At 32.3% G+C, this 14,595-nt stretch overlaps 1 protein-coding gene across 1 annotated transcript in view; it reads left to right on the top strand.

Annotated features, from left to right (window-relative positions):
• The window catches only part of LOC111687698 (N-acylneuraminate cytidylyltransferase A), a gene marked incomplete at its 5' end in the record, with an annotated part of 55,085 nt that overhangs the window by 28 nt on the left and 40,462 nt on the right, over positions 1 to 14,595 (top strand). The window contains 3 exons of the mRNA XM_046952425.1: positions 71 to 114; positions 186 to 294; positions 11,591 to 11,795. Of these exons, the coding sequence (XP_046808381.1) occupies positions 71 to 114; positions 186 to 294; positions 11,591 to 11,795 (358 nt within the window). The remainder of the gene's footprint in view (positions 1 to 70; positions 115 to 185; positions 295 to 11,590; positions 11,796 to 14,595) is intronic.

The following is a 14,595-nucleotide window of genomic DNA, read 5'->3' as shown; positions in this document are numbered from 1 at the left end:
AGGTTTCAACAATAATATATATGGATATATCCTGTTATTAATTTGTTCCACACCCTTCGAATCTATTCAGCATTTACCACCAAATTGGAAATCCTGGAAACTTTTAAACAATTTGTAAGTAAACACTTAAAAAATTTATGTATGTACTATGTTTTTATTTTCATTGACAATATATTTTTATTAAGGTTAAACCGTTGTTCTTTCATCCGAAATATCCTTTGGCAACTGTATTTGTAGTTCCTGATAGAAGATGTATTCCGATAACTTTGCAGAGTAGTAGTGGTAGCCTGGTAAGTAAGTCTATTTTTGAATTTATTTATATGTATATAAATATTTATACGAATAATTTAATTTAATTAGACCGCTGTATGAGCAAATCTGCCCTGAAATCACACAAAATCATTTCCAGTACGGCCTTGATAGACGCTTCCCAAAAGAAAACAGGACAACGAACAGCTGCCACCTTAATATTCAAATTTTTATTAATTTTATTAAAATATTTATCCCCTTATTCATAAACAAATTATTATTTTATAAACGATTTATAAATCAAATTTTGTATGAACATTTTGTTTTATAAATCTATTTATAAAATAAAATATTGTTTATGAATAAGAGGTTTAATATATACTCTCCCTTATTCATAAACAGCATTTTATTTTATAAAAAGTTTATAAAACAAAATTTCCATACAAAATTTGATTTATAAATCGTTTATAAAATAAAAATTAGTTTATGAATATGGGGGTATAAAATTTCATGCATATATAATTTTTTAATTTCATGTATTTTTTATATAAAATACTTTCACATGCAAAATTATGTTTAAATAATTTTTATAGTTTTTTAAAGTAATGGGAATTAAATTGACTGAAACAAAATATTCTTTCTCGAAGTATTGCTATCGCTATATCAATATCTCTGTCGAACATTTCTCGATACCAGTAAATATATCATTTACGAACACGATTGCGATACCGATAAAAAAACATTTTAATAACTTTTCTCAAGATTGCGATTGGAACATAAAAGATGTTTTTTTTTTTTTTAAATTCATAATTAATATTGCTAAATAGTCGTCATTGATATCGTAAATGAAACTTCGAGATCGAAAGAATGTTATACCCGAGAAATTATTGAAAACTTCAATGATGATTTCATTATCGATAGCCGTGTTCAGATGGGTTTATTTAAATTTTTCATTAGATTTTAGGAACATAAACTCTTATACTTATGAGAAAAGAACAAATTAAAAAAATTATGATTTAAAATTGTTATTTAGTTTTATCTGCCGACGTTTTGTCAAGTACCGTGATAAATATTTGTCATATATGTACTGCATACCCTATTTGTTATCTTTATAAATGACCTTCTATGTCAAACTTCTAACTCTATCTACTCTTTTGCGGATGACAGCAGTATCTGCCATTCTTATTCAATCATCATAGGCCAAGCCATCTAACTGCCACTGTTTTATATACAGTGAATCAATTAAGTAATTTGCCTATGTAAAATTTTATAAATTTTAAGAAAAAACTTTATCTGAACAATTATTTTAGCAAAATAAAGCAACTTGTTTGTTGTATTTTTTAAAGAATATCTTTTATTTTAATTTTCTACCATAAAAAGTAAAATCGTTATATTAATTAACGAGATTTTTGATAAAATGTGAACAATTATTTTGTTTTTTAGGTTTTTTGTTAATTTTTTTAATATTGCTTCGTTATTTTATAAAATTTAATATTTTTATTAGGAAATCATTGTTTGTCAATCCCACGACACTCCAAAGGAGTTGACAACTAAGAATAAACCTAAGAAGAAAAAGAGCTCCCCGTCTTCTAATACACAGTCGAAGCCAAGCCATACTTCACTCAAAGGTTTCTCAAATGAGAATCCTGCGAGTAAGGGTGACAACGCCAAGCCAGATATTCCGAAGACGAACACGTCGGCGAAATCAACCTCGAAGGTAAGGGAATCTCAAAAGAAGCCCCAAAAAACGAGGAAGGAGAAGCTAGACGGAGGAAAAGGAAAAGAGCCGCTATCTTACGACAAAGTTGCCAGAAGTAGGCACCGGAACGATCTCTGCTATGCAGTTTACGATGCCGGTAATCCGACAGGCAAAATTTCAATAGCTGTTGGTCTATTAAATAGATAGTAAAATAGAAGACCTGGTCAACAATAAGATAGAGGACCATGCAATCGCTTCAAAGGGCAAACAACCAATAGAGAGCGAGAGCTCAGCATTGGCGTGATGTTGATGAGGTTGGCATCTCACCAATGTGTTAGCACCCTAAAGAACTTGGTGGAAAGTATCCCTCCTCCCTGGGACGGCGCTAGGCTGGGACTGGCAAAGAAGAGCGAGCTTCCGGTGCTCCTAAAGTCCACTGTCTACATAAAAGGATGGGACAGTAAACTGGCTAATGAACGTATACTGGAAATTTTTGGAGGTCAAAATGCTGAGCTGGCCGTGGAAAAATGGGATGTCTTTTACAGGAAAGAAGAACTTGAGGGAACTTTATTTGTAATAGTTGTCGACCAGAAATCCATGGCTAGTCTTGCCAAGAATAAAGGTAGAGCTTACTTCGCCTCTAAATCTGTCATATTCAAAATTGGGAAGGTGCCCCAATTTTGAATATGACAGATAACGTTGAGGAGTCAAATCCTATAATCAAGGAATTTACCATTAACACGCCATAAGAAAGTGTAGTTGCCCTTTCCAAAATTGGGAAGGCACCGACTGAAAGGGCTGTCAAAACCGGCCCCGACAAGGACACTAAAACACCTATGACAGTACCCAAAGCATCATTAGCAAGTACTAGCAATGTTGAGGAGTCAAATCCTAAAAGCAAGGAGGAAATCACTCACCCGCCAGAACACGGAACAGCAATGCTCTCCAGAATTGGAAATGTGTCTATTAAAAATACTGCTATTCCTATGCCTGATAAGGACACCGCAGTGCCATCAACAGTACTCACTGCATTAATAGCCACTTCAGGCTATCCGGAGGAGTCAAATCCCAAGAGCGCTGGAAGACAGTTTAATGGATGACCATGATTGAGGTTATCCAAATAAACCTCCATCGGAGCGAGACAGCTACCAACGCTCTGATGGCTAAAATCAACACAGGTAAAAAACATATAGCTTTAATCCAGGAACCTTGGACGATTCACAACAAGAACATGTATCTTATTTCACAAGAACTTATGTTTTCTCCTCTCAACAGGATTATCAACATCGGATGCAACGGTGCTGAAGCAAGGTCGTGGCAACATATTCCTTGCATATATTTACCTGCCTTTCGATTCTCCGACACTACCACCAACGTCGGATCTGATGAAACTGGTTGAAGAGGCACAAAGGAAAAATAAGAAAATTGTATAGGTTGTGATGTCAACTCGCACCATGTAGCTTGGGGTAGTACAAACACCAATCGCAGGGGACAAGCCCTCATGGATTTCTTTAATACTAAAGACTTGATAACATTGAACTTAGGTAATAAAGCTACCTTCGTCAATAGAATCAGAGAAGAAGTATTAGATATAACTGTATGTTCAGAAGAGCTTATAAACGAAATCCAGGATTGGAGAGTTTCGGACGAGCACTCCTTTTCTGATCATCGGTACATAAGATTCAAAATACTAAGGCCACCACCAAAGCCGATAAAGTTTCGGAATAAGTCTAAAACTAATTGGATAATGTTCGGGACCATACTAAAGAACCGTTTATGTCAGGACACTTTTCAATGTCGAAATAAAGAGGATATAGATGCCAAAGTGGTTACGTTCACAAGTGCTCTGGTTGAATCGTTCGAGGACAGCTGCCCTCTGCGAGAGCAGAGATCTGCCCAGGAAAAACCCTGGGTTACTGGGGAGATCCGGAACCTTGGGAAGACTCTTCGCAAACTATTTAACCGGGCGCGGCGTAAAAAGACCGCAGTATACTGGGATGAGTATCGTAATAAACTTGGTGAATATCGTTCGAAAAGCCAAACGAGACTCCTGGAAACTTTTCTGTGAACAGGTAGATAGCGTAAATGACGTATCGAAGATAAAAAATCCTATCCAAAACTCATGTCATGACATGGAAAGGGAAACCTAGCTATGCGACACCTAAGTCCTATCGACCGAAAAGTCTTACGTCCTTCCTGCTTAAAACCTTGGAACGGATAGTCGATAGCATGGTTAAAAGCAGCATACCATACAAAGACTTTAAATATAAGCAGCATGCTTATGTAAAGGGACGATAAATGAAGTTGTCCACTACATAGGTGAATCTTTCGATAGCAAACTGTATACACTGGTAGTATGCATTGACATCGAAGGCGCTTTCAATAACGTGCACACTGATACCCTTATCCAATCCCTAGACCAGTTTTATGTTGACCGGGTGCTCCGTAACTGGATCAACTACATGCCAAGGAACAGATGGATAAGCTGCGAGATGTACGATATAACTATCAGGAAAAAGGTATTTCGCGGTATACCACAGGGTGGCATTTTGTCACCTTTACTCTGGGTTAACACGATTAATAGCCTCCTAAGGACCCTAACCGAGAAAGGACTTAGACCTGTCTGCTATGCAGACGATGTCGTAATACTTTTAAAGGGAAAGGATCCAAATTACTTGTGTAGAAGAGCTGAGGAGGCTCTAAATACGGCCTTGAGCAGGGCTCAACCGAGAGGCCTCAATGTTAACCCGGCGAAGACGGAAATCTGTCTTTTCACAAGAAAGACAAAAATTTCTACATATACTGAATCTTGCTTCTTGGGCAAGAAGATACTGGTGACAGACAAAGTTAAGTACTTAGGTGTAATACTTGACCGGAAATTTAAATGGAGACACCACATAGAGGATAGGATCAACAAGGCACATCGGCGCTGGGCGATATGTGTGAGAACCATAGGCATTAAATGGGGTCTTAGTCCTACTATACATTGGCTTTATAAAAGTGTAATTAGACAAATTCTAGCTTATGCTTCAATAATCTGGTGGACTGCTTTGGACAAAAAGTGTAATATCAAAGTGTAATATGGGTGGTGCCATGTGTACTACTTCAACCAAGGCTCTGGAAACGTTGCTAGATATTCCACCCATTGAAACATATATAAGATATGAGGCGGCGCTTACAGCCGAACGGCTCTTTACTTTAGGCGAACTGGCCAAACACGGTTATAGGACACGTCATCAATGTATACTGGACACATTGGAAGGTTATACACATTCATCGGACGTGCCTGATCGCACACCAGACACTGAATATGTCTGAAACTTTGAAACGCTAATCCCAGATAGAATGTCTTGGTCAAGCGGAACATTAGAGCAAATACCAGTAGGAATCCATTGCTACACGGATGGCTCTAAATTAGGGGACAAAGTGGACCTGGGGTTCTATATTAAAGACCCAGAAACAGAAATATACCACCGTTTACTTAATCATAACACAAGCTTCCAGGCAGAAGTACGAGCAATAACGGAATGTGTAAATTGGATTAGAATAAATATGGCGCCCACAGGGCTTAATATATTTACCGACAGCCAGAAGGCAATTTGTGCGATATCAGGTGATAGAATTAAATCTATGACCGTATTGGATTGTAAGAAAGCTTTAACTGAATACTCTCCCAGAGGTAAGGTTCACATCATATGGGTACCAGGCCACTCGGGAGTAGTCGGCAACGAAAAGGCGAATGTAATAGCTTTAAAGGGAAGGGAGCTCGATGTAGTTAACCTGACAAACGCAAAACCATTCGACGCAACAAAAGCTGAATTAAAAATATGGATGAGAGAATCCCATAAGGCCTCTTGGAATAATGAAACGGTGGGTAGAACCACAAAGATTCTATGGGGTGACCCTGATGAGAGCAAGACGAGAAATCTTCTCAAAATGAGCAACTCTGAGGATAGTATGATGGTACGTATACTCAGTGGACACACAGGATTACGAGCACATCTATACAAAATTGGACGTGCGGATTCAGACGAATGTAGAGCATGTGGAGAGGACAGTGAAACTCTGGAGCACTTTCTTTACCATTGTCAGGCATACGTCGAAGTTAGATCCAAGTATCTTGGAAGTGATGTTATTCCGGAAATAACATTCTTAACCAACACCGATTGGAAAATTCTTAGGAATTACGTCCAGGAAACTGAGTTTCTGAACATGGAAAAATAATACATTCAGTGAAAAAATTTTTTTTTATTTTAGAAAAATATATTTTCTATTAAATGTTAACATATTACATAATATTGTTTTATATTTTATATTAAAATTGTGTAGATAACGTGATTAACTAAAAAATATCTTCCGGAACACTTAATATTACGAAACCCATATGAGTTATTTACCAGTCCGGCGGCTGTTACATTGTGGCCAAATATAGAAAATTAATCCGCCGGAGTAGAATTATCCATTCGCAACAAATATTCATTTATTCGTATTATAATATTTTCATGAATATGTACTTTTTTATGTTTATTTTTCACAAAAAATTAAGTTTTACTTAACTTAAGGCACTTACTTAAATTTTGCAAATTAAACTGCCCGAATAGAATTTTTTGTTTGAAACAAACATTATTCAATTCAGAATATTTTTTCCTCACAAATTTTAATGTCTTTATCTTTATTTTTTAATATAATATAAGCATTTTACAAAAAAATTTCATCAAATGAATTCGCCGTACTTATGGTTTTTGACATTTACGAAAACCAACTGCAAAAACAAAATACATGGTAAATATTGTTGTTGCAGAACTGCCACCACCTTATCTGAATTCGCCTTGGTAACAACTTTAAATGCTTACACACTGCCAAAAATTTCTATCCAAATTGCAAACATAACGTTACAACTTAAAGTTTAAATCGATCTTATTTGATATAATCTGAATGAATGAAAAGTGACCCCGTTCAGAAGAAACTGTTCCGCCTGTTTTATACTTAGTTAATGTGTCGTATTCGTTTCAGTTTCAAGTCACTTTTTTATAACATAAAAGTGCGTAAAAGTAGTAAATTTCCAGTTTTGCAATAACAATAGAGAAACTGTAAAGTGTTATGATTTTATACTCTTTTATGTTATAAAAGCGACATTATAATAATTTTTTTATTTCCCATTTTTTATATTGTATAACACTCACTAATCTCTCACTGATGCTTATTATATATTAAACTATATGAAATTTGAAATTAACACAATTTATTACAAAATCAAAATTTCACAATGTATCACACAACTGATCACAATGAAAGAAATATATTTACTGAAATGTGCAAATACTTTTCCTTTTGAATTTTGAGAGCAAGAATGATTCTACATTAAACTATCTTCTTAGTGTATTAAAAAGTGTTCGTTTTTGAAATTTTATTCTATCTACTTATTGTTATTTAATTTTCCTTTTGGTATATTAAAACACACTAAAACTTAACAAAATTATGATAAAAATTAGAAAGTAATGTATTTTGTTTTTGTAAATTTTTTAACTTAGTACTGAGAAACATAAAGTTTAGCCTTTATATTGAGTATTTAGTTCATGTATCCAAAATTAAACTCAAATTTGTTGGCAGGGTAGCTTATATTGTACATATCTGCTAACAAATACATTTAAAATGATAAACCTTTGGCCTAAATCGGATGCATACTGTAAGAGTAAAAGGGGCCCCCAAAATCGCTTTGCCTATTAAACACTATCGTAGGCCAACTTGTCAACAAGAGCAGTGTACACTTAATAAGGTAGCCTCGTCCGCACAGCTGATCATCAGCTTTTACAATCTTATCTGTCAAAATTCCTGTTTGTTTACATAGAAAAAAAATCGCAAAAGGTGTAAAAATTTTAAAAAGTTAAGAAAATTATGGTTTTAAAGGAGTTTTCTAGGTCAATCGTGATTAAATGTCTTTGTTATCCTTCTCTCTTGATAAAAAAAAGAAAATCTTTAGCTCCGGCATACGTTCCAAATCAGTTTCAACTATTTTTAACACGACCAATCACTTTTCACAAAAAACACGTTTAATTCGGAAAATTGGTCTTCCCAATAGATATAGTTATGATTTTCAGACATTCCACATTTAATTAATATAATATAATAATATTAATAGTTAAAAAATTAAATAATTGCTAAAAACTCATATTTTTGTTGTGTTTATTTGTTGCTTTTTCATTCTACACACACAGGTTTTTTTGACAGATGGGATTATTCTACAATAACAAATCGCCTGTTGTTTTTGTATTGTTGTATTTGTTGTAGCGACGAGGCTACCTTATTAAGTGTACACCAAGGCGAATTCATATAAGGTGGTGTTAATCAATCAGCTGATAATTTTTTTCTTAATTCGCCTGGTTTTCCTAGCTGTCAAAGTTTGTTATTGCTTACATTTTTAAATTTAAAAATTTCCGTTAAACAGAGAAAAACTTCGTTAATATTTTGAATAATTTATGTAAGAAATCTGAAAATACCAAACATCTCGTAAACAAATATCATTTTATTTAAATAATGGCATAATAGGTATGTATACAAATATGTTATTTAAGAGAAATATTTTTTCTATTAAATGTTAACATATTATAAAATATTGTTTTATATTTTATATAAAAATTGTGTAGATAACGTGATTAACTAAAAAAAATCTCTTCCAGAACACTTAATATTAAGAAACGCATACGAAGTATTTACCCGGCTGGCGGCAACTGACTTCTACGTTATGGCTTAATTTTGAAATCTATTAAATGTTAACAAATTAAACAATATTGTTTTATATATACACTATGTTGATAAAAAGATTAACTGAAAAAAGTCTGTTCCGGAACGCTTTATATAACAAAACCCATATGAGGTATTTACCCGTCCGGCGGCTGCACCATTATGGCCAAATATTGAAAATTACTCCGCCGGAGTAGAATTATACATTCGCAACAAATATTCATTCCTTCGTAATATAATATTTTCATGAATATGTACTTTTTTTTTGTTTATTTTTCACAAAAAATTAAGTTTTACTTAACTTAAGGCACTTACTTAAATTTTGCAAATTAAGCTGCCGGAATAGAATTTTTCGATGGAAACAAACATTATTCAATTCAGAATATATTTTCCTCACAAATTTTAATACCTTAATCTTTATTTTTAATATAATATAAACATTTTACAAAAATTTTTCATCAAATGAATTCTCCGTACATATGGTTTTTGACATTTACCAAAACCAAAAGCAAAAACAAAATACATGGGAAATGTTGTTGTTGCAGAACTGCCACCACCTTATCTGAATTCGCCTTGGTGTACACTGAACAAGAGCGTAAAAATGAAAAAATTCATTTAGTAGTTTGACAGCATTCAACAAAGTAGATTGATATCGCTTTGTTTTACAAATTCAAACACAATTTGTAAAAACAAACACATATTTGCAAAAACAATAAACATAAAAGTAACTAAGATCGTACTTCTTTATTACTTTTGTTGTACATTGTCAATTAGAATGTTATACTATGTGAAGAAATTATAATTTGTATGTCCATTGATTGCATTTTATTTGTAAAAGTTACAATGTTACTGTAATGAAATTAAATCATTGGAATTGGAAATAGCCAAACATTTTTTTCAGTACAATCTCATTGAAAAAATGCCAGTTATGCAGGTGTAGTTAAAAATTATATTGTGAAAATTACAAACGGAATGACAAACATATATACACCCTTCTCAAGAAGGTGAAGGGATGCAATCGAACAGCTGATAATTTTTTTGTTTTCTTATTTGCATACCTTCTCTGTCAAAATATGTTTTTGTTTATTTGAAACAAAATAAAATTTTAACAATAAAAAAATTTAAAATGTTTAGTTTGTAAAAAAATAATATTGTTTGCACAAAAAATACATTTCAACCATCTTCCGCATTGCGCCCTTTCTGAGGTCCGCTGTCTTTAGCCAAACTTCATCCGTTTAGAATAGAACTTTAATGACACAAATCAGGTCATTCCAGATATCAACTATCCCCCGTATTGCGCACGTTGAGAAGGCTGTTGTCTTTAGCCACACTTTGGTAGCCACAACACAACTTTATTGGCACAAATCAGGCCAATTCAGATATCAACAATCTTTAGTATTGCTCCCGTTTTCGCCCTCTTTCGTTTGCCAAACTTTTGTAGCTAAAGATACAAATTTCGTGGCACAAATCAGGTTATTCCAAAATCTTGCTTTTGTCAGGTCCTCTGCCAATTCCTCTGTAACATTTACCAATAGCATCCACCTTAATATAAGTATATAAACATGCATATCCCTTAAAATTCCATTTAAAATCACTGCATGTTTTTTGAAATAAAATAAAGAATTTTTTTAAAAGACAAACAACAAAAAATATTTTAATTTATTTTGACATTGAGCTCATACAATTACAAAAACAAAATACATGTTGTTTTTGTATTGTTGTAGTGATGCATATACCTGTTTAGTGTACCCTGGTGAAGGGTATAAAAACGGGTAACCGTTTTTTTTATTAATGGTAATTTTTCTGCAAAAATAATTTAAAATTGAGAAAAACTTGCTTTTCAATTTTTCTTTCCATCTACTGTTTCAATTTACAATCAAGAAATTAATTTTTACTTGTTCTGCTGAAAAAACTCTTGACTTACTTTTGTGTATTGTTAAATTAAAAAAATGGTTTTAGAATACTTTTAATTCAAAATAAATGCTGCATTATAAAAAATAAGTTACATTTTACTATTATAACTGATGTAGGCTATTTTGTCATACCCTACACCACTATAGTGGGAAGGGTATTGTGCTGATGTGTGTAAAGCATTAAAATACCCACCTTAAACTATACCGATCGACTCAGAATCACCTTCTGAGTCGATTTAACGATGTCCGTCCGTGTGTCCATGTAAACGTTTTATCAGAATACAGGTCGCAATTTTCAAGATAATATGATGAAATACGTTTGTTATATACAAGCCTTAATGACCTTGCGAAATGATCAGACTTCATTTGACCCTAGCCCCAGAAAGTGACTTTAGTATCCGCAATTCATTTATTAGCACTGTCATTGCAATTAAATTTAGCACAGACAAATATTATATATATTATATAAATATCATAAAAATACAAATCTATCCAACCCATTTTATTAGGATCGGTCCACATTTGCTTTTATCCCCCATATAAAGCCTTTTTAAGAAAATAAGTTTTTCGTCAATAAATTGCTTAAATAAATCGGTATCAAGGTAATTTTCAATATAAATGCTTTATTGTAAAAAATAAACCTAATTTAATATTCATAACTTGTGTAGGGTATGATAAAGTCGGCCAAGCTCGCTGTACTTTCATTGTTTTTAATATAAATATTAAATCATGGCGAATATACTATAAGGTGAAGTTATTTCATTTTGCGGCGAATTCATGAAATTTTTTATATATGTAATTTGATAGCGTCGGGTTTGAGAGAGAATTTTTTTATATGGAGTTTGACAGCTTCGGGCTAAATTTCCGTGGACAAACAAACAAATCTGTTAAAATAACTTCATCTTATTAGTTTCGCCATGTATTAAATAATCATAAGAAGTAAAACTGCAATACTAATGTATTATATATCTAACGTTTTTAATTGTAGATGGTGCACTGGTGTACAGACGACTTCATGTATTTGCTCAAGATCATTCTTCGTCTTTGGAAGCAATAAAAGAATTTTTAAACAAACACAATTTTGTTAAAAAATTCGCTTTATTTCAATGTACATCAGTATTTTTAAAGGAAAAGTACATTATAGAAGCAGTTCATAAATTTAATTTTCATCCATGTGTATTCGCCGCTAAAAGGTAAGTTTGTAATCAAGGCTTTACATGATACAGTAGCGAGCATAAAAATTTAAACGCAGGGTCATGTGATCTTTGATTTTGTCTAATTTGGAATAACGGTAATCGATTCATATCTTCTTTTTGCTGTTTATTTTCTTAACTTAGAGATTTTAAGTGACATTTTATTTCAATTTCTATTACGCAAAGGGAAATATTTTATATTTGCTAAAAAAAGTGAACTTTCTTCGCGAGCAGAAAAATGAAATAACAGTAAATTTATGATTTTTATTGCGCTTTTAATGAAAGTTTCTTGAAGAAATTATACAATACGAATATTATAATAGTAGTAATTATTATCATATCAAAAAAGAACTATTATTAGCTCTATGGGATAAAAATTCATGCTTGAAATTGATTCGCTTTTTGAGTAAAAAAAATTGAGCGTAAATAGATCTGTATTACGATTTTACCTGAGAAAAAGCGTGGAAAGATAACAGATAGTGGTCATCTATGGAAAAATACTATTTTAAAGACCGTCACATGATTAAATTGTTCAAAATCGCCTCACGAAAGATGTCAGTGGACGTTGCTACTTGCGAAAATGATAGATGACTCTGTTGGAGTTCAAATTTGCTTAGAAAATGATTCACAAAAGAATCCCAGATTAGTAGAGTCAATAAAAGGTACCGCGTTGAGTTTGAGAAATTTGTTCAGCATTGGTCAGGTGGTACTGTAAATGCTTGACATATAATCAGTGATTTCATTGCGAAAATCTCGCTTCTTGCATCACTCCAAAATGGATTTTCGACATATTTGACTATTAGATGAATATATTGTCATTGTCTAAGCCATCTAGTAAGAAATTTATGGTATCGGAGCCAAATAAATTTTATTTGCTCACGTCGTCACATAAGACCTTAACCCGCTGTTCACTTAACCAATGCTGATACGTTTCGCAAAATAACGGGGCTTGTTTTTCATGACTCTAATGATGAGTGATTCTTTAGTTAAACGTATTCCAAGCAAATTACACTTTATTAAAACTTCCGCGAGCAATGTGAACTCCAATAAAGTCACCCATGCTACTTTGTGAAACTAGCAACGTTCACTATCTTCTTTCGTGAGCCGATTTTAAACAATTTAATCACCTGATGGTCTTTAAAAGTGGAATTTTTCCATAGACAACCACTATCTATGCCCTTCCATGCTTTTTTTCAAGTGAAATCGTGATTCATATCGATTTACACCAAATTTTTCACTCAAAAGAACGAACCAATTTCAAGCATGGATTCTTATACTCTATAACAGGGGTCGGAAAACTTTTGAGTCGGAAGAGCCAAAATTTACAGTTTAAAAAACATGGGTTTTAAAAGAGCCTCAAAATGTTTATTTATTGAAACATTACAGATACTTTATTAATTCACTTCAATTTTTTTTTCATTATTTACAAGACAATTCTGCAAGGAATCTTTCTTAAAGACTTTTGACTACAAATCCTTTTTGAATTCTTATGGCTCATTCGAATGCGTTTCTTAGCACTTGTTATATAAAGATAAAAGTTTATTAGAGTAGAACGACAGTGGTATCATTTAAAAGGCATTTGCCACAATACAGTATAAAGTGTCATAGTTATTTAAATCAATTAGGCAGCATTCGACAAGTTTTTAATGCAAACAGAAATTATACTGTGATGTATCGCTTACATCGAACAATAATTGACCAACCTCAATAAAAAGTCCCTTTCGGAAAATTACTCTAATGATCATAATTGACTTAACAGTAGCAGTAAAACGACAAGTTGTATAAGAACAAAAATACATTTTCAACTTTGATTTTAACACTCATAACTGGCTTAATTATACAAACAGGAACAAAAATCGCTTTACCAAATTTTGTGACGATCGGCTCATATTTGATCCTACCCCTCATATTAGATCCTCATTAGAAAATAACCCTATCGCTTTTATGTCACTTAATATACAATAATAGATCGGAACATAATTGACCTTTCTCCTTACATAAGATCTACGTCAGAAAATTACTCTAACGCTCATAACTGATCTAATAATATCAATATTGACCATACCCCCACAGAATTTCGTCTTATAGAAATGATTAAAGCTCAAAACAGGCTTAATAGTTTTTTTTTATTAGATAATAACTGGTACTACAATAATGATCGTATTGTATAATTTCTTCAAAAAAAAAAAAATCATTCAAAGCGCAATAAAAATCATAGATTGACTGTTATTTCATTGCGTTGCATTTTTTGTGCTCGCGGAAAAAGTTCACTTTTTTCAGCAAATATAAAATATTTCACTTTGCGTAATAGAAATTGAAACAAAACTTTGCTTGTTTGGAAGCTCTGAGTTAGGAGAATAAACAGCAAAAAGAAGAGATGGATTCATTACCGTTATTTCGAAACAGGCGAAATCAAGGATCATATCGTGACGCTGTGCTTTTTTTGTGCTCGCTACTGTATTTTAATTATAAGATAATGTCACCGGCGAATTCAAGAAAACCGATCGAATTCATTTCACCTTTTATATAAAAAGCAAGCAGGAAAGTATAGCAGGCGAATTTATGTAAGGTGGTTTTATTCGTATTCATATTGTTTCATATTTTATATTAAAATTATTAATTAAACAATATATATATATATATATATATAATATATATATATATATATATATATATATAATATATATATATATATATATATATATATATATATAATAATAATATATATATATATATATATATATATATATATATATATATATATATATATTATATATATATATATATATATATATATATA

This window comes from Lucilia cuprina, chromosome 5 (assembly GCF_022045245.1).
Source record: "Lucilia cuprina isolate Lc7/37 chromosome 5, ASM2204524v1, whole genome shotgun sequence".
Taxonomy (NCBI): Eukaryota; Metazoa; Arthropoda; class Insecta; order Diptera; family Calliphoridae; genus Lucilia; species Lucilia cuprina.
This window is presented reverse-complemented; position numbering and strand designations above follow the sequence as displayed.